The following is a 16,967-nucleotide window of genomic DNA, read 5'->3' as shown; positions in this document are numbered from 1 at the left end:
GCGCGTGGGGCCCGCGAGGAGCAGGGCGTCCCAATGAGGGGGAGAGGAGCTAGAGGATGAGGAAATGCGAGGGGAGGGGGGCTAGTCTAGGCGGCGCATAGGAGCAACTTAGAACTTGAGGGTCTTGGGCTTCTCCCACGAGTACGAGGGGTTGCCGAAGTGGCCGTAAGCAGCGGTCTGGCGGTAGATGGGCTGCTGGAGGCCGAGCTCCTTGACAATGACACCGGGGCGGAGGTCCCAGTTGTTGCGGATGATCTCGACGAGCTCGGCGTCCGACTTGTTGCCGGTGCCGTAGGTGTCGACGAAGATCGAGAGGGGCTCAGCGACACCAATGGCGTACGAGAGCTGGACGAGGGCGCGGCGGGCGAGGCCGGCGGCAACGAGCGACTTGGCGATCCAGCGGGCAGTGTAGGCAGCCGAGCGGTCGACCTTGGAGAAGTCCTTGCCCGAGAAGGCACCACCACCGTGGGCACCCCAGCCACCGTAGGTGTCGACAATGATCTTGCGGCCAGTGAGACCGGCGTCACCCTGGGGACCACCAATGACGAAGCGGCCCGAGGGCTGGATGTGGTAGACGACACGGTCGTCGAGGAGGTTCTTGGGGATGACCTTCTTGATGATCTTCTCAAGGATCTGGGCACGGAGGTCCTCGGTGGTGATCTCCTCGGCGTGCTGGGTCGAGATGACGACGGTGTCGACACGGATGGGGGTGACAGCACCCGACTCCTCCTTCTTGTACTCGACGGTGACCTGGGTCTTCGAGTCGGGGCGGAGCCAGCCCATCGAGCCGTCGCGACGGGCCTCGGCCATGGCGGCGTTGAGCTTGTGGGCAAGCATGATGGTGAGGGGCATGTACTCGGGGGTCTCGTCGGTGGCGTAGCCGAACATGATACCCTGGTCACCGGCACCGTGCGACTCGAGGTCACCGTGGTCGAGACCCTGGGCAATGTCGGGCGACTGCTGCTCAATGGCGACAAGGATGTTGCAGGTCTTGTAGTCGAAGCCCTTCTCCGAGTCGTCGTAGCCAATCTTCTGGATGGTCTCACGGATGACCTTCTGGTAGTCGAGCTTGGCCTTGGTGGTGATCTCACCGAAGACCATGATCATACCGGTCTTGGCGGCGGTCTCACAGGCGACCTTGGAGTTGGGGTCCTGGGAGTAGGGTTAGTACATGGACGGTGGCAAGGAAATGATGCTGGCGGAGCCAGGCTCTTTTTTTTCCTCTCTAAAAAAACACTCACCTCGGCAAGGCAGGCATCGAGGATGGCGTCCGAGACCTGGTCACAGATCTTGTCGGGGTGGCCCTCACCGACCGACTCGGAGGTGAAGAGGAAGCTGGCGGAGGGTTAGCTGGGAGTCGATGGATGGGTGGGATGGGTGTGGGTACCAGGCGCGGGTAAACGTGCGCGGCACCGTGGCGGTGGAATTTTCGCGCCGACGCGACTGGCCCAGCGCGATGGGGTGGTGGCGGCGGCGGCGTTGTGTAGGGGGGGGAGGAAGTGTGCTACTCACTGGCCGGGGGCGAGGGTGGCGACGGGGCCGGTACCGTTGACGACGTTGGTCATTTTGGCTATAGATGGGTGTGGGAGGGGGTGAAGGGGAATGAGAAAGAGAGATGGAAAGAGAGAGATTGACTCGTGGAGGAAATGGGGGGGGCCATGAAATACGAAGCCGCGCTGGGCGGGGGGCGGGCGTGAATGCGTCCGTCGCCAGCCCCGCGTACGACCCACCGGCGGCGGCGGCGGCACAACCATCACGCCATCGCCATCGAACGACACACCACACACACCCACGTTCCATACACCGTCCCCGGCACAGCTCGTGCACGACGGAACCAAAAATTTCGTCCCAAATCAATCTTTCAGTGTCCACGGTCCCTGTATAGCCCCATACTAGAGCCCCACCCGCCCCGGCGCCGCCCACAGGTGCCGGCCGTGCAGACTTCCCCCCAAACCAAGGGTGTGTGGATTCCTCCATGTGTCCGATATATGACATGCACAAGACGATACATGACATCAGAGCCACAGGTACTTGCGTGGAAGAATACGGCTGTACACGGCATACGAACATTCAGTCGGCTGCCAACGATTAAAAAACAAAAAAAAGTCAGCGTCCACCACGATCGTGCGTCCCTGGCGGCCGGTGCCAGCCAGCCACTCACCTGCAGATACGGTACGGCCAGCTGCGCGTGTCAGGCCGCGCTCTCCAAGAGTACCACCATGCCACGACGACCCGATACACGTTGGTGGCCCCCGGTGGACAAACACCCTCGAAACGCCTCTCGCAAGCTGGATCCGGCTGGACGGCTGGAGGCACCAACGCCGCCCAAGCCGCACCACGCCACGGGCCCCACCCAAATCCCCCGCCGGTCCCACTCACCCTGCAAAAGATATCCTCCTCGGCAGACGCGGGTATCGCCGTGCCGTCGACAAACCAGCCTGCGTTGCGTGCTGTCAGTGGCCAGTGGGAGTGCGTGGAGGGTGAGTTGTGGCCCGTCGTCGAGAGAACGTACTGGAACTCTGTTACCATGCCATCGTGTCAGCACTGTTACCTGTCTCCAAGCCACACAAGCCATCTCACTCACCGGCTGCCTCTGTCCCATCCCGTACTCGTTGAGTATCAGGCCCCTGCGGTGGCGGCGTCAGTCTGAGCCAGCGAGCGAGCGAGCACACCATCGGGTGCCGCCATGCGACGTGGCCCCCCTCTCATCGACGATTCCAGAAACACAAAACCCAAACTCACTCTTCCTTGGCACGGCTACGCAGAATCTTGTTCAAGAAATCATCGGCAGTGTTGCCGAGCAGCATGTACGCCAGGCTGTCTGTCGGCCAAAGGCGGATGTCAATCTGGCGATATGGCGACGACGCGTCGAGACGCGTCAGGGCAATGACTTTGCGTGGGTCCACAGACGGCGCGGTTTTGTGTTTCACTGGCGGCGGGGTCAGCATGCCGCCGGTACGGTGCTTCACCGTACTTGTGTGGCCCATGAACAGCTTGGCCGGGTCCAGCACTTCGGCAGCTTCAAGCACGGCGGTGACCTTGTCTAGGAGCCGGCCCGAGTGGTCCCGCGCGTTCTTAAAGGAACTGTTGTCAGCTCTCTCAGGTGCAATGTCAGCTCACTCGTGCCACACCACTAGGTCAATGTCTGACGACACAGCCTGGCCGCGCCTGTAGCTGCCAGTGATCTCAAACCCGTCTGAGCCAGTTTCAGCTCCCCCCGTACAAGTGTAGCTTACGCACACTCGTCGCCGAGCGCGTGCTTGATCTTGGCGCGGTGCAGGTCAATCTCCGCGCGCGGGATCATGAGCTCCAGGTCGTCCATGTGCTCGATGGACAGCTGGCGGTCAGCTGAACCCATGAAATGGTGAGATGACAGCTCACCTTCATGGCTTCAGTAATGGTCACGCTGCCCAGCTTGTCGGCGTTGATCACATCCTCAAACGTGCGCGCACCCGCGACCGCACTGCCGCATCAGCGCCACCCCAGAGAGGAGCACACCCTCAACGTACATCTCCCAAGCGCGCTTTTCGCCAATGTTGTGGATACGGAGGAACGAGGCCGCGGCGCGCATGAGCGCCGACAACCGCTCCAACTCGCCCACCCGGCCCGTATCGACCAGCTCGCGGATGAGGCTCCATGCACGCCCGTTCTCCGCGGGCAGCACCGTCTCCACCTGCGCAATGGACAGCGTGGGGGTGGTGACGGGACCGAAGGGTACCAGCTGCGCGAGCGCGCGGCGCGCCTGCGTAAAGTCATTGCCACCTGGTGGGTCAGTCTCGCGTTGGCGGAGGGCACCCACGGGCCTTGTTGGGGCCAAACTCGAGTACGGCGGCCTTGTCGCGCAGAGCGTCCAGGAGGAGCTTGGTGGGGAGCGTCACGGTGTCGTAGTCTGTATGTGTGGTGTCAAAATGTTGATTTCATAGCAAAGCTACAGAGGACGTACCGATCCCCCATGCCTTGCGCAGGTCCTCGAACGGCTTCTGGCGAGCGGAATTCGTTGGGATCGACGTGGAGAAGGCGGCAGCCCCAGTAGGACGGCGTGTCGTGGTGGCAATGATGGAGTGGATCTGGGACGGGGGAGGGAGCCGTGTGGCCGCGTGGTGCTTGACGGCCGCGCGCGCGCTGAGCTTGAGGGTGTGGGTGAGCATGATGGTTATCAGTTTGGTTGGGATGAGAAGGTGAGTGAAGCGGTGGACACGGGGCGCTGTTTATGTGCAGTTGTGGGTGATGAGAATCCAAAGGCACTCGTGTGTGTCAACATGAAGCGGTGATGGTGGATGGCGGATGGAACGCATCAACCCGGCCTTCTGAGGCATTACGAGCTCCAAGCCGCTGTTATTTTGTGAGCGAGTGGGGCACGATAGTAGGGGACATGTTCCGGGTACCACCAGTGGCCAAATGCCGTGCATGACAGTTCCAGAACCATGAACAACAGAGGTCATCCTCAATAGAAACCCCCAGGAGCCACTTCTGCCGCCACTCCAGACTCGAATCTTACCCCATCCGGCAATTTCACCACGTGACCCCGCCCCCGCATCCATGTCCAGGCCGTGACGCGACAAAGGTTGAAACGGCGCTCACCACCATCGACGACGTCCAGCTCACCACCACAACCACTTCACCCCCCAACCTCGTCTCGTTACCCTCAGCCATGTCCAAGGGAACGCGCTTTGTCACCATCGCGATCCCCGCGGTGGTCGCATACCTCCTTATGCTCATCAACGTCCTGCCCGTCCCGTTCGTGTCGGCTGAGACGGCCGACCAGATCTTGCCAGTGGTGAGTGCTGCTGCTGTGGAAGAAGACACTTTCTGGGAGGGATACATATGCTGACTGTTGATCCTCCTCACCTCGCTCGTGCCATTGCCATTCTCGCTCCTCCTCTGTCGCCCCCGCTTTCACCTCCTCTCGCCGCGCCTCAGATCCCCTGGTGGCTGCTCGTCGCGTTTGGCGCCTTCTCACTCACCTCGCTCGGCCTCGGCCTCCTCCGCTTCCACGACACGCCCGAGGCGTACGAGAGCCTCCTGGCCGAGATTGCCCAGGCCAAGAACGAGCTGCGGGACCAGGGCGTCGAGGTCGACTAGAGAAAAGAGCGAAAAAGCACCAGTCGCCGGCCGCTTTGCACACCCAACAACAACACACCTTCACGACGAGCCCAGGCTGCGGACGCAACCGACCATCTGCCCCGCCCGCGCCGTGTATGTAGCAGATAGAAGACATGAGAATTGTGGTGGTACATGAAGAAATGGGAGGGGAAGGACGTCTACCAGAGAGGAGGATACTACGAGAAACTAGGATACGGGAAGGGGGGAGGAACTAGGTGGTGGGTCGGGAGCACGCCTACCCGTTGAGGAGCTCCTGCATCTCCTTCTGCATGCGCTGCATCTCGGCCTCGTTCTCCTCCTCTTCCTCGGCCTGGGGTTGGGTTGTCAGCTGCGGTGGCTCTTGCTCGTAGTCTCCCCAACTCACAGGAAGGTCGGCGCCGACGCGGCCTGCCTGGCCGAGCTTGCCGTCCGTGAGCTCGAAGAGCACCTTGTCGACCTCGGCATCGGCCTCCTCCTCAATCTCGTCGTCGTCGATCCCGTCCAGCGTCTCCTCCATCATCTCCTCCATGATACCGGACTGGGAACGTTTCAGCATGAATATCGGGGCCGCCACACCCACCTTCATCATCTCCATGCTCATCTCGCGCATCGTCGCGCTCAGCTGCGGCAGCTTGACGAGCTGGTTGGTCGTCTTCATGATCTCGGTCGACTTTTGGAACGCGCCCGTCACCTTGACCATGGCTTGAAGAAGACACCGTCAGCAGAGGAACAAGAAAGAAGACTACGGTCCCTTTTCTGGGTACCCACACAGCTGGTGCTGGAGCTGCATCTGCACACTGCCCACGCGGGCCTTGGACGAGATGAGCCGGTCGCGCTGCTTGTTGGCGCGCACAATCTCGCGCGCAATTATCCGTGCCGACTTGACGTCGTTCTTCTTCGCCAGCTGCTTGAGCTCCTGGCGCGACTTTTGCGTTGCGCGGTCAAGCTGCGGGGGGGGGGAGAAGGGGAGGTGGGTCAGTGCCAGATGAGCGGAGAGCGGGGGCGAATCTGGCGCGCGTGGTCATGACTCACGTTGAGGACCTCACGGTCGAGCTGGCGCGTCTCCTTGCGCAGCTTGGCCTGCCAGTCCCGCACCTTCTCCTCGGGCGTGGGGCCGTACATCCAGCGGTTGATGCTCTTCATGGTGACCAGTCCAAGGTGGGGTCGGGGGGTGACGCGGTGTCTCGAGGGCGAGACGGGTGCAATGGGATAGCGGGGTCCTGGGCCCGCACTGGTGGGATGCGAGTGTGACAAGTGGGTCCTTCTGGTAGTGGAGCGATGGGGTACGACTGTTGTGCTGAGAGGTGAGTGACAGTTTGAGTGGGCAGGCGAGCGATAGAGCCGCCGTCGATGGTGGATATGGTACGTTGGGTGGCGGGGCGCTCTGAAAGAACGGAGTTACAACTCCGTCCCACGCGACGTCAGGCACGGCGCCGCATGACGGTGTTCTTGTGTTGATGAGTGTCTGTCTGTCTCTTGACCATCCGCTCTTTCTCTCATATCCTCGTGGGATCTTGGGTCTCCACCTCCTCCTTGCACGTTCAACAGGGTCGTCATGTGGCTCATCACGGTTATCGGAACCGTACACGGCCAGCAAGGTATGGACTTCCCCTTCCCCCACCGTCCTTGACGCGCTGACACCTTTTGCCTCCCAGAGTACACCTTTGCGCTCGAGCACGGCCGGACGTACACGCTTGGACGCGAAGCGACCAGCGACATTGTCCTCAATGACAACCACATGCGTATGAAAGAAGGTGTGCTCGAAGTGGGCCACTGGGACCCTTCAAACGTGAGCTTGTAACAACCCTGCGTCGGAGCTCACCCAGCAGCACGCGACCCCGCCTTCCCTAGCGTACAAGTCGGCCCCGAAGAAGAACGGCACCTTCCACGACGCGATCGTCGCCTCGTTGCTCAACGAAAACGCCGAGTCGACAAGCAAGGACGACTATGCGTTTGCCACCCACGCTAGCGAAGGTGTTGTCGAGCTCGAGAGCGCCAAGGGTGTCCAGATTAACAAGTACTCTTGGTTCACGTGAGTGCTTCCCTTTTGCGGAGCTGGGCTAATGGCAGTGCCTACTGGAAACCCCTCTACTATGCCTTTGAGACACGCTTCACGGACGACGATCTGGCCATGATTGACAGCTTGAAGCGCTACTGTGAGCTGCCTCCCCCGCTGCTCAAGCTGACACCCCCAGGCGTGTCCTACACCTCTACCGAGTTTCCCCGCGACAACCTCCCCAATGTGGTCGTCACCCCCTCCTACCGTGGCTCCATTAGCTGCTACCATGCGATCGTCTTTGGTATTCCCATGGTGTCGCTCGAGTGGCTCACCATGCTCAACGCTCGTCTGCGCAGGTGCTGGAAGAAAGTCGCCGACTCGGAGGACAGCTTCTCGGTCCCCGACGTCGACGACCCAGACTACCGTCCCACGTTTGACCCGACCGCCTTCAAGGGCGTTCAGACAAAGCCCGAATTCTGGTACCCTCCCCGCCCCGAGAACCACGTCATGTTTGCCGATTATAGCGTTGTCGTCCTCAGGACCAAGAAGAGTGTGAGCTGAGGAGGAAGTGGTGGAGCCATCAGCTGACGTCAGTTTGTGAAAGAGATGAACCTGTTCCGGGCCATGGGCGCAAGCTGTTCCGAAATCAACTTGTTCAACCCGCTGCTGGAGTCGGTCGCCGACTTGATGGCTCGCATGGTGCCATTCGAGAGAGCCGCGGCCGAGAGTAACAGACTCCTAATTGTCGTCTACTATCCGTCGTCCAAGCCGGAACTCGTCGAACGGGGCGTCGACTTTGACGCTGTCGTTACGGTACCTCTCAAGGCGTGAGTGCGATAGGTATTTGAGCGGTGGGCTGACCGTCAGGAAGGGTATCCCCATCGTACAGGGCAGTGTCATGTGGGGCTCTGTTTATGAAGGAAGCGTCAACGCGTACTTTCGCAGTAAGTTGCTGTCCTATGGCCACACCTGATGCTTTTTAGACGTATATGCGCTTCAGCCTTCTGCGCCAGAGCCCACTCCTGCAGAGCCCATACCTGCAGAGCCCACTCCTGCAGAGGCCGCTGCTGCAGAGCCTCCGCGCCGCTTAACCCGTCGCGCTACGTCTCGCCAGGCATCGGCGGCCCCATCGCGTGCACCCTCCCCCACTCCACCCGACGTCGTCCCTTCCACGTATGTGGATGACAGTGCTCCCAAGACCGCGACTCCAGCTCAAACAGAGGTCCCAGCGCCTACCCCAGCGGCGTCTACCTCGAGAAAGGTGAGTTAAATCGCGGGATATTCCTAACTCGCAGCCCTTGAAGCGCCGCGCTGGCCGCGATGCCCCCAAGCTTGACCTGGACGACGACTTGATGGGTGCACCGTCGACTCAGATCTCCTCGTTGCAGCCTTCGCGTGTCCCCGAGACGCAGCTGCCCAGCAGCCTCCCTTCTGCCTCTGTGGTGCCCGATTCCATGGACGTTGACACACCGGTGAGCTTATTGGCGACTATATCCAAGCTCATCTCCCAGCCCACATCCCTCCAGCCATCTGCTCCGCCCGCGAGGTCGTCTCGCCTTCTCAAGCGTCGTGCAGGTGCCACTCAGTCGACGTTCCTTGACGGTGTCGACACGACGATCAACTATCAGGAAAAGCTCGAGAGGGAGGAAAAGGACACACAAAACCGGCAGCTTTATGAAGAGCTCCGCCGCGGCACGACCAGCACTCAAAGCGTCGTCCAAAACCCCCCTGTACAGAAGCGTCGCCGTCTCGAGCCTGTCGAAGAGTCGGCCCCCGCCGAGGCAATTGAGGTGGACGAGGACGATTTCGTGACCAAGGCTCTGCGCAGTGCCCGTGTCAAGCGCGAAAAAGTGTCTCCCGTCAAGAAGCGCACGGTTCCGCCCCCTGTTGAAGAGGAAGAGCAGGAGGAAGTGGAGGAGCAAATCGAGGAGCCCGTCAAGCCCAAACGTGGCAGGCAGGTGGCCGCCACCAAGTCGACGTCTGGCAGCAAGTCGCCCGTCAAGAAGCCCGTCACCGGTGCCAAGGCGCGTGAAGTCGACAAGGACGAGCGTTTCCTCCAGGTCATTGCCAAGGCGCGCGGCAAAAAGGGCATTGACGAGCTCGACAAGGAGTTTAACGAGCTCCGCATTCTCAAGCCTGCTAAGGGCAATCGTCGGTGGGAGGCGCCCGACTATACCATCCTCGACGACTTTGACGAGATGACGCGCGGCAACTTTATCACCATTGTCAAAACGGACCTGTTCCGCAAGGACCCGCCCAAGGTCGCCGCCGTGGCCGACGACGGCAGGCCCAACTACAAAAAGTTTAAAAAGAAGGACGTTGTGCGTCGCGCGCCCATGCACCTTGTGCTGGCTGCTCCGACCGCACAGGCCGAGATGGGCGAGCCGTACTGGGCCCACGAAGCGACACAGAGGCACAAGACTCAAGGTTCGCAGGGGTCCATGCTGCCACCAACCATCGGCGACGAGTTTGACGCGCCGACCGTGCCCAAAAAGCCTCAGCGTCAGCGCCGTCTTCTCTCCCAGATTGCCGAGCACGATGACGACGACGACGGCGAGGACATTATCTTGCCGTCCGCGGCGCGTCGCCTCAACCGTACCCAGTTTACCCAGAGCGAGGTCCCGCCACGCAGCGTCCGCAGCAGCCGTGCAGGCAGCGCCATGTCCGACGCGTCCAGTACAACCGCCAGCGCCGCTGCGCCGCCGCCCAGCACGCGGCCCCAGCGCGCCAAACGCACCACAAAGCAGATTGTCGTCGACGATGATTCCGACGACGAGGTCTTGTTCACGGGCACGTCGTCGTCGCGCAGCACCCGCCCGCGCGGTAGCGCTGCTGCAGGCCCCAGCGCCAAGTCGAGCACGCTGGCGGATGAGCCACCCGCCACACGCGCGACGAGCACGCGCTCGACGCAGCGCACCACGCAGGCGCCCACGCGGCGCAAGTTGCTGGTGAACAATGATGATGACGACGACGACGACGACGACGCGGTGAGTTGTGAGGCAAGTGGACGATGCGCTGACTTTAGCTATTCTTGGGCGTGCAGAAGAGGCGCAAGGTGGGATAGGCGCCGGTGCGCGGAAGAGCATCCCCAAGTGGGGGTACTCAGGTGGTGGAGCTCAGATTGGGAGCACGTACGGCAAGACGCCAGGACCTGTATATTGCGCAAGCGGACATGTGTATAATAGTAGCAATGCGTATCTGTGACATGTGGTGACTGTAGATGCAGTGGGTCGATTGGGCTTGTGGCGGATTTCAGCGCTACAGCAGATGAACTGCCGGATGAAGGGCGCCACACAGGGCCTTGACTGTGTTTGGCAGAGGTTAGCGCTTGGTGGAGGGGGCCTAGAACGATGGAGAGGTAGAATGTGGAACAAGAGGTTGGAGGACATGTAGCTGGGAGCAACAAGCGAGCAGAGTACATGGCTGAAAGGACGCCGATGCAGGGGACCGCCCCATTCCGGAGGGACCAGACGTGCCATACAGGGGCACAGCTTGTTTGGAGCAACCCCGCCGTACCTGATATGTGCAGGCGCATGTCATGAGCGTAAACAGTGAAACGGATGTCCAAGCACAAGTCCCGATGAGCGTCGGCCGACACTGTGCATCGGACTGCCTCCTTTACAGTACCGCACGTTCAAATGCACTGCGCACCTGTCAACACGTTTGGCGGAACCAAACGCACCACCCATGCACCATGGCGCCATTGCCACACGACGAACATTCCGCAAAACGCCGCCGCTCCAGCCGTCTCTCGCCCCTCCGCTCGCACCAGGTGCGGGACTGCCGTGCTGGAAAATTCATTCTTCAGCGCGTCAGCATTGTTTCTTCATCACCCAAAGTCAGTACTCGCGGCGGTTCTACCACCTGCATACTCAGCTAACTCGACCGCAGAAGTTATCACCATGGCTCCCATTGGCAAGCTCCACGGTTTCGCTGGTGTGTATCTTGGAAAGCGTCGGGATGCTCGGATCGCAAGGTGAACAAGGGCGCAGAGAGTGAAGGATCCCCAATCACACTGTCGGTGTATTGAGACCTTGCCTCTTGCCTTGGCCTTGAGGCTACACCTTCAATCCGATCCATCCTGCTCGCCCACTGTGTCCCATTTCTCGGGCTAACCTGTCCCCAAGGCAACTCGCGCTTCCGCCGCGCCCTCGCTGTCGCGACCCTCGCCGGTCTCGAGGTCGAGACCGACCCCAACTTCACCATGAAGGACGGCGCTTGGAAGACCGCCGAGTTCCTCGAGAAGTTCCCCTTCGGCTACCTCCCCGCCTTTGAGGGTGCCGACGGCCTCAACCTCCAGGAGTCGGGTGCCATCGCTGACTACTGTAAGTGTCTCTTCGATTCCTTCGTTCTTTGTGGCTGTGGTTGGGCGTGTCACTATGGTGCACGTTCGCATGATGAGCCTTACTATTTCAGTTATCCCTGTCTTAATTACAACCTGTCGACAATTTTCCGCGGGTGGTACCGCATACCTCTGATACCAACCACACCACACTTGAACTTTTGAATGTTTTTTTGTTACGGTGCTGACGCTGTGCTTTTTAGTCGTCTCGCTTGCCCCCAACGCCAACCTCGTCCCCACCGACGCCAAGGAGGCCGCCGAGGCCAAGCAGTGGCAGTACTTCGCCGACCAGGAGCTCTTCGTCAAGAACGGCGTCGCCCTCCAGCTCATCGCTGGCCGCCTCCCCTACAACAAGCCCGTCTTTGAGGCTGTTGTTGCCGGCCTCGTCGGCCGTCTCGAGACCCTCAACAAGGTCCTCGCTGACCGCACCTTCATCGTCGGCCACCGTCTCTCGATCGCCGACATCTTCCTCGCTACCGCCCTCGCTAGCTGCTTCACCGGCATCATCGACGCCGAGATCCGCGCCACCGTCCCCAACGTTGTCCGCTACGTCGAGACTGTCATCAAGAACCCCAAGCTTGCCCCCGTCTTCGACAACGGCAACACCCAGTTCATTGAGAAGCAGCCCGTCTTCGTCGCCCCCAAGAAGGAGAAGGCCCCCAAGGCTGAGAAGGCCCCCAAGGCCGAGCAGCCCAAGAAGGAGAAGAAGGAGAAGGCCCCCAAGGAGGTCGACCCCGAGGACGAGCCCGTCTTCGCTGTTGAGGAACCCAAGCCTAAGAACCCTCTGGATTTGCTCCCGAAGAGCACCTTTAACCGTGAGTAGTTTGACGATGTCTGAACGAAATGAGTAGAGAAGGAGAAGGGGGGTGACGAGGAAAATCGCCGAGGCGGAATCAAATTCACCGGGAGCGGCGAAATTTCGCCGATGTCGAAACAAGTCGCCGATGCCTTCTTCCACCGTCACTTGTGCTAACATTCTTCAGTGGAGGACTTCAAGCGTGCCTACTCCAACCTCGACACGAAGGGAGCCGGTGGTTCGCTCGAGTACTTCTACAACAACATGGACTGGGAAGGCTACAGTGTTTGGCGCTGCACCTACAAGTACCCCACCGAGCTTACCCAGTGAGTTCGACTGTTTGGGTTTTCCCTCAGCTGTAAGCTAACTTGTGCGCAGGGTCTTCATGTCGGCCAACCTCATCGGTGGTCTCTTCGCCCGCTTCGAGGCGTCCCGCAAGTACCTCTTCGGTAGCATGCTCGTCCTCGGAAAGAACAACGATAGTGCCATCGACGGCGTCCTTATCCTCCGTGGCCAGGATGCCCTCCCCGTCGTCTCTGTTGCCCCGGATTTCGAGTCGTATGAGTTTACCCCGCTCGACGTTCGCAACAACGAAGAGCACAAGAGCTTCTTTGCCGACGCTATGGCTTGGGAGCTGACCCTCGACGGCCGTGAGACCGCCGACGGCAAGAACTTCAAGTAAACCCGCCACTTGTAGCCTGCAGAAAGAGGGAAGAGCGTTACACTCGCCCTTCTGCTTGTTTTTATGATATACGTAATTGTGATATAGGTATGCACGTATACGTCATATCCGCAGAACCGGGGGACTCATAGCTCTCGTTTGCTATCTTTAGTGACCTTCTGCACTGCGGGACGATTGCGGGAGAACGGAAAATGTGACGTATGGTGCTGCGAAACGATAGTTAGTAAGACGTTGGTGTGTGGGTGTGGAGGATCGCCGTGGTACCATTTGCCGAAAGTATCGCCATGGGCGTCGGTCTTGCCTCGCGTCCGCCCAGCGTCACATCTTAGACAGCGTAGACTAATCATATATGTCGCCTCTGTGGCATTCTCGTCCCACTTCACGACCTCCGAGTGGACCAGGTGGTCGTGCGTGGTGGTTGCTGACTGTGTTGGCGAATACACGTCGATTTAATCGGATTAAAGTGCATCCGTGATGTTCACACCGTCAGCAGTGCGTCCAAACCCCCTGTTCCGCAAGCTGCCACGATGGGATGTAGATGTGATGTGATGCGGGGAACATGTATGCATTGTACATCTCAAGCTTCATGTCTACAGTTGCCATCTTCCAGATGGGTGTACCTGTCGGGGGTGTGGCACCAACCTGTCCTTTGCCCTCACCCTCCCACCCACCCACTCGCGCCGGACCGCATCCCACAATAGACATTAGGCGAGGAGAACGCCCAGCAACGCCATCTACCCAGGTGATCGAGCGACATGCATACGGAACCGCAATGTGCTTCCCCGGTGCAGCGGATAGATGAGGAAACAGAAGCTGAAAGGACCGGAGAATCAAGTGGGGGTGATTTTTCAATCCGTGCCGTGGCATCACAACTACCAACGCCCAGTAACAAAGTTGTACGACTAAAATGCAACGAAGATCAATCGCTGTCGGTATCGTCCATGGAAAAGGACGGCTTTGTTCGACGCACAGGCATCCTCTTCCCCTGCACACGTCCAATCGCAGCAGCAACCTTCTCTGTTCCCTTGGGATATGGGGCGTGCTCAGAGACGTGGCGCAGCAACTTCTCGGCGAGCTCACTGTTCCCCGCAAAGACGCCCGACTTGACCTCGGCCATGAGCCTGGCTGTTGTCCGCCTCGCACGTACTGAGCTCCAATGGTCTCTGTTCTCTGTGCGGCTCACCCACGTGTACACCCTGGGGTACTGCTTGTCAATGGAGACTGGCTCGCCTGACCGTGGGGTTGGCTGGCTTGAAGCCAAGCCAAGCACCAGCTTTGCGAGGCGGGAGCCTGCGAGCCACATCGTCCGCGTCGCGCACCTGGGCGTTGATGAATGCCCCAAACCGCAGGTTGAGACCTGGGTCGAAGCGGACCAAGATATCCCTAAACGCCTCAGGCGAGACGACCGATACCTTGCGCGATACACCATTGTGTAGGACGATGGGGTGAGGCTCGGTGGGGAGGTGCAGCAAGAGGGAGAAGGATAGGGCCATAGCGTCTTGATCAGACTCAAGGACGAAATCCAGGCAGCATGGGACGTTCTTGTGGATGGGGGAGCGGATGGCGGCGTTGATCATCTTGTAGTCAATGGCGGAGCCCTTGAGGGGTAGAGGAAAGTTGTTGAGCGCGTCGGCCAAGCCCATGCGAACCCTTGCTTCCTGCTCCTCCCGCTGAGTGGCATGCTCAGTAGCACGCATCTCAGCAACGCCACGCTCTCCCAGGTGTTCGACATCCCAGTACACCTTGACGGTCTTCCAGAATGTCGCGCTGAAAGCCACGGCATCCCTGATCACACCCTCTTGAGCGTAGAAGCAAAAGCGGCAGATGCTCTGACCGCCCTGCCGTCTTGTAGGTGCGCCAGGTGCGTTCGGCGACGCTAGTGGTGAGCGAGATTCCCCCTGTTCTGACTGGAGGGAGTTGAACAACCTACTTGGTGAGACCGATGCAGCCTGGGTTGTTGAGGCCAGCATCAGCGCAGGCTGTCTGAGCACGGCGGTTGGGGCCCTTGAGGATCTGTGATTGTGAGAGGTGTTCGATAACCGCCACTCACCCTCTGGTCAGGACGAAGATCCTTGACCGACGGCAAACCCTCGGTTTTGGCAAGCTGCTCGATTGCCTTCTTCTGCGACTTGCGAGCGTCGTAGTAGTTGGTCTGGCAGGTTGTGCAGACGGTGAGGTGACGACTGGGGAGAGTTGGTCTTTACGGTCTCCGAATCCAGTGTCAACTCACCCATCGCCAAGATCCACTGCATTGACAGCTGCGTGTCTGCCGTCGCAGAAGGGGCCGGTGCAGAGGTAGAATGCGGACGCGGCCTGGACCAGGGTAGCGTTACACCTCAGCAGACTGGCTTGGCGTTCTGGGGCAAGATGGTGCTCGAGCTCGGAAGCATCCATCTGGAACCCGCTGCAGAATCGTTAGTGACAAGCCAGATAGCGGCAGATGGTAGGACTCACTCCAGGGCAATAGCCGCCAGCTGGAAGCAACGAGGGCACATGATTTTGCCGGTACCGTCTGCCTCAGCAAAGGGCGAGCGGACGACAAACTCGGAGCGGTAAATGCCCTCTGGTCCCAGGGAGCAGCCAACATCCTGTAGGTCAGCCAGTATATGGTTTGGAACACTCACCTGGCAGGCGGTAAGAATCGCGGCGTTGTCAGCGGCGGTCAATGTCTCGATCTGGTCGCGAAGACTGGCGCGGGCGACTGTCACGACGGTGCATCATGGACAACTGCTCGTCAAGGCCATATGAGCGGACCTGCATGTTGCGGATGTTGCCAATGGTGTACGCGGTGACGACATTGAAGAGCACGTTGACGAACACGTCCGCGTGCTTGCCGAGGACGCGCTCGGGGAGGGGTGACTGCATGTCAGTTTCGTGCTATACATGGGAGGTTTCCTTGCAATTACAACACATTGTTTGACCAATCCTCGACCCACTCGCGGATCGTGCCCCCAAAATCCATGTGCCACTGCTCGCCGTTCTGGTCGGCCTTGCGAAGGATATCCTTTTTTACAGCGCCGAGCGATGGCAGGTTGCCCCCCTGAATCGCATTCTCCACGAACAGAGCACCCGAGTGGTCTGACGCCACTCGGATGCCAAAGTCCCCACACCCACTGCGTAGCTGTGAAGGTGCGGTTGATGTCGCCATGGACCACTGCGGTCACGACTGAGGGGATTGTGGCGTGCAGGCACACGGTGTATGTGGTATCATACTGGTCGATGAGGGATAGCGGGGTCGCCATGGCAGGGTTGTGGTCGTCAAACGAGTGAATTCCTTGGCCTTCTCTGTGAAAACCCAGCGACTGTTGAACTTTCTGTCCTGTCAGACAACCATCGCGGAAGTGGACATACATTGCGAAGGTCCATGAACATGCTGTTCCGGGGGGGGGGGGGGGTCTTTGTGAGCTTGCTCTTGTTTTTGGCGCTGGTACGTTTACGGCTTTTCTTGGGGGGGAGGAACCACGGACTGATTGAGCCAAGGGTCACAAGAGGAAAACAAACTTTCAGGTCAAGCTGCGGGTTTTCTTGTTGAGCCGGTCGCAGATCTTCTGGGGATGTGTCTGAATGAAGAAGAATGCAGAGTGAAGACATAAAAACGGAAATTACAACGTAAATAGCGATGTAAATAGTATTTACATATTTGATCCCGAGTGTGGCACACACCAACGGATGGTCCTGTGCTGGGAAGCATGGCACAGAAGGGCCTATGTCTCCTCCTTTACACGCACGGCGCGGGGGCTACCGACACGTGAAGAACCGGGCGCTAGCACTTCCCATGGAAGTTTCACACGCGCCCGTGTTTCCTTGCTTCCTACACGACAGCGGGCGCTGATGGGCATAACAACAAAGCATACTGCACCGCAATGAGCGGGCGTTGCAAATCGATGTCCACAAGAGGTGGAAAATGGAGAAGGAAGAGAAGACAATGTCGGGTGATGCGAGGGGAGAGACAGAATTTCCATGCACGAGGCGGCGAGGTGAATGTGGCAGGTAGACCGAGGCTGTGCGACTGTCCGACTTTCCGCCCCCCACGAGGCTCGACGCCCAGTACATGGCACGGAAGTGG

The 16,967-nt window shown here is 59.5% G+C and overlaps 7 protein-coding genes across 7 annotated transcripts; 3 read left to right on the top strand and 4 right to left on the bottom strand.

The window, feature by feature from the left end:
- Window positions 1-108: 108 nt before the first annotated feature.
- On the bottom strand, window positions 109-1,565 carry SAM2 (methionine adenosyltransferase sam2; the record flags this gene model as incomplete). Its single annotated transcript, XM_028624351.1, has 3 exons — window positions 109-1,152; window positions 1,242-1,335; window positions 1,513-1,565. The coding sequence occupies 3 exons, from the start codon at window positions 1,563-1,565 to the stop codon at window positions 109-111; spliced, it is 1,191 nt and encodes a 396-aa protein (XP_028475423.1).
- A 450-nt stretch (window positions 1,566-2,015) lies between these two features.
- Window positions 2,016-4,148, bottom strand: EHS24_009055 (uncharacterized protein; the record flags this gene model as incomplete). The annotated part of the gene is made up of 12 exons (XM_028624350.1): window positions 2,016-2,078; window positions 2,162-2,182; window positions 2,380-2,438; window positions 2,513-2,519; window positions 2,585-2,627; window positions 2,743-3,084; window positions 3,121-3,196; window positions 3,241-3,337; window positions 3,382-3,463; window positions 3,510-3,762; window positions 3,800-3,889; window positions 3,944-4,148. The coding sequence occupies 12 exons, from the start codon at window positions 4,146-4,148 to the stop codon at window positions 2,016-2,018; spliced, it is 1,338 nt and encodes a 445-aa protein (XP_028475422.1).
- A 503-nt stretch (window positions 4,149-4,651) lies between these two features.
- EHS24_009054 (uncharacterized protein) lies at window positions 4,652-5,082 on the top strand (the record flags this gene model as incomplete). The annotated part of the gene is made up of 2 exons (XM_028624349.1): window positions 4,652-4,777; window positions 4,921-5,082. The coding sequence occupies 2 exons, from the start codon at window positions 4,652-4,654 to the stop codon at window positions 5,080-5,082; spliced, it is 288 nt and encodes a 95-aa protein (XP_028475421.1).
- A 256-nt stretch (window positions 5,083-5,338) lies between these two features.
- On the bottom strand, window positions 5,339-6,225 carry VPS24 (Vacuolar protein-sorting-associated protein 24; the record flags this gene model as incomplete). The annotated part of the gene is made up of 5 exons (XM_028624348.1): window positions 5,339-5,413; window positions 5,468-5,620; window positions 5,663-5,784; window positions 5,851-6,007; window positions 6,115-6,225. 5 exons carry the CDS (start codon window positions 6,223-6,225, stop codon window positions 5,339-5,341), a joined length of 618 nt encoding a protein of 205 aa, XP_028475420.1.
- Window positions 6,226-6,637: 412 nt separating this feature from the next.
- Window positions 6,638-10,145, top strand: EHS24_009052 (uncharacterized protein; the record flags this gene model as incomplete). The annotated part of the gene is made up of 10 exons (XM_028624347.1): window positions 6,638-6,680; window positions 6,738-6,847; window positions 6,900-7,114; window positions 7,153-7,633; window positions 7,676-7,908; window positions 7,949-8,025; window positions 8,065-8,342; window positions 8,377-8,553; window positions 8,593-10,068; window positions 10,107-10,145. 10 exons carry the CDS (start codon window positions 6,638-6,640, stop codon window positions 10,143-10,145), a joined length of 3,129 nt encoding a protein of 1,042 aa, XP_028475419.1.
- Window positions 10,146-10,983: 838 nt separating this feature from the next.
- On the top strand, window positions 10,984-12,901 carry EHS24_009051 (uncharacterized protein; the record flags this gene model as incomplete). The annotated part of the gene is made up of 5 exons (XM_028624346.1): window positions 10,984-11,017; window positions 11,209-11,406; window positions 11,627-12,238; window positions 12,407-12,545; window positions 12,598-12,901. The coding sequence occupies 5 exons, from the start codon at window positions 10,984-10,986 to the stop codon at window positions 12,899-12,901; spliced, it is 1,287 nt and encodes a 428-aa protein (XP_028475418.1).
- Window positions 12,902-13,820: 919 nt separating this feature from the next.
- EHS24_009050 (uncharacterized protein) lies at window positions 13,821-16,273 on the bottom strand (the record flags this gene model as incomplete). The annotated part of the gene is made up of 11 exons (XM_028624345.1): window positions 13,821-14,022; window positions 14,089-14,131; window positions 14,172-14,746; window positions 14,832-14,914; window positions 14,952-15,084; window positions 15,132-15,305; window positions 15,356-15,489; window positions 15,526-15,589; window positions 15,627-15,760; window positions 16,012-16,215; window positions 16,253-16,273. 11 exons carry the CDS (start codon window positions 16,271-16,273, stop codon window positions 13,821-13,823), a joined length of 1,767 nt encoding a protein of 588 aa, XP_028475417.1.
- Between the last annotated feature and the right edge of the window lie 694 nt (window positions 16,274-16,967).

The sequence above is a fragment of the Apiotrichum porosum genome, assembly GCF_003942205.1.
Source record: "Apiotrichum porosum strain DSM 27194 chromosome Unknown scaffold_8, whole genome shotgun sequence".
Classification (NCBI taxonomy): domain Eukaryota; kingdom Fungi; phylum Basidiomycota; class Tremellomycetes; order Trichosporonales; family Trichosporonaceae; genus Apiotrichum; species Apiotrichum porosum.
Note: the sequence above shows the minus strand (reverse complement) of the source record. Positions and strands in the feature narration are given on the sequence as shown.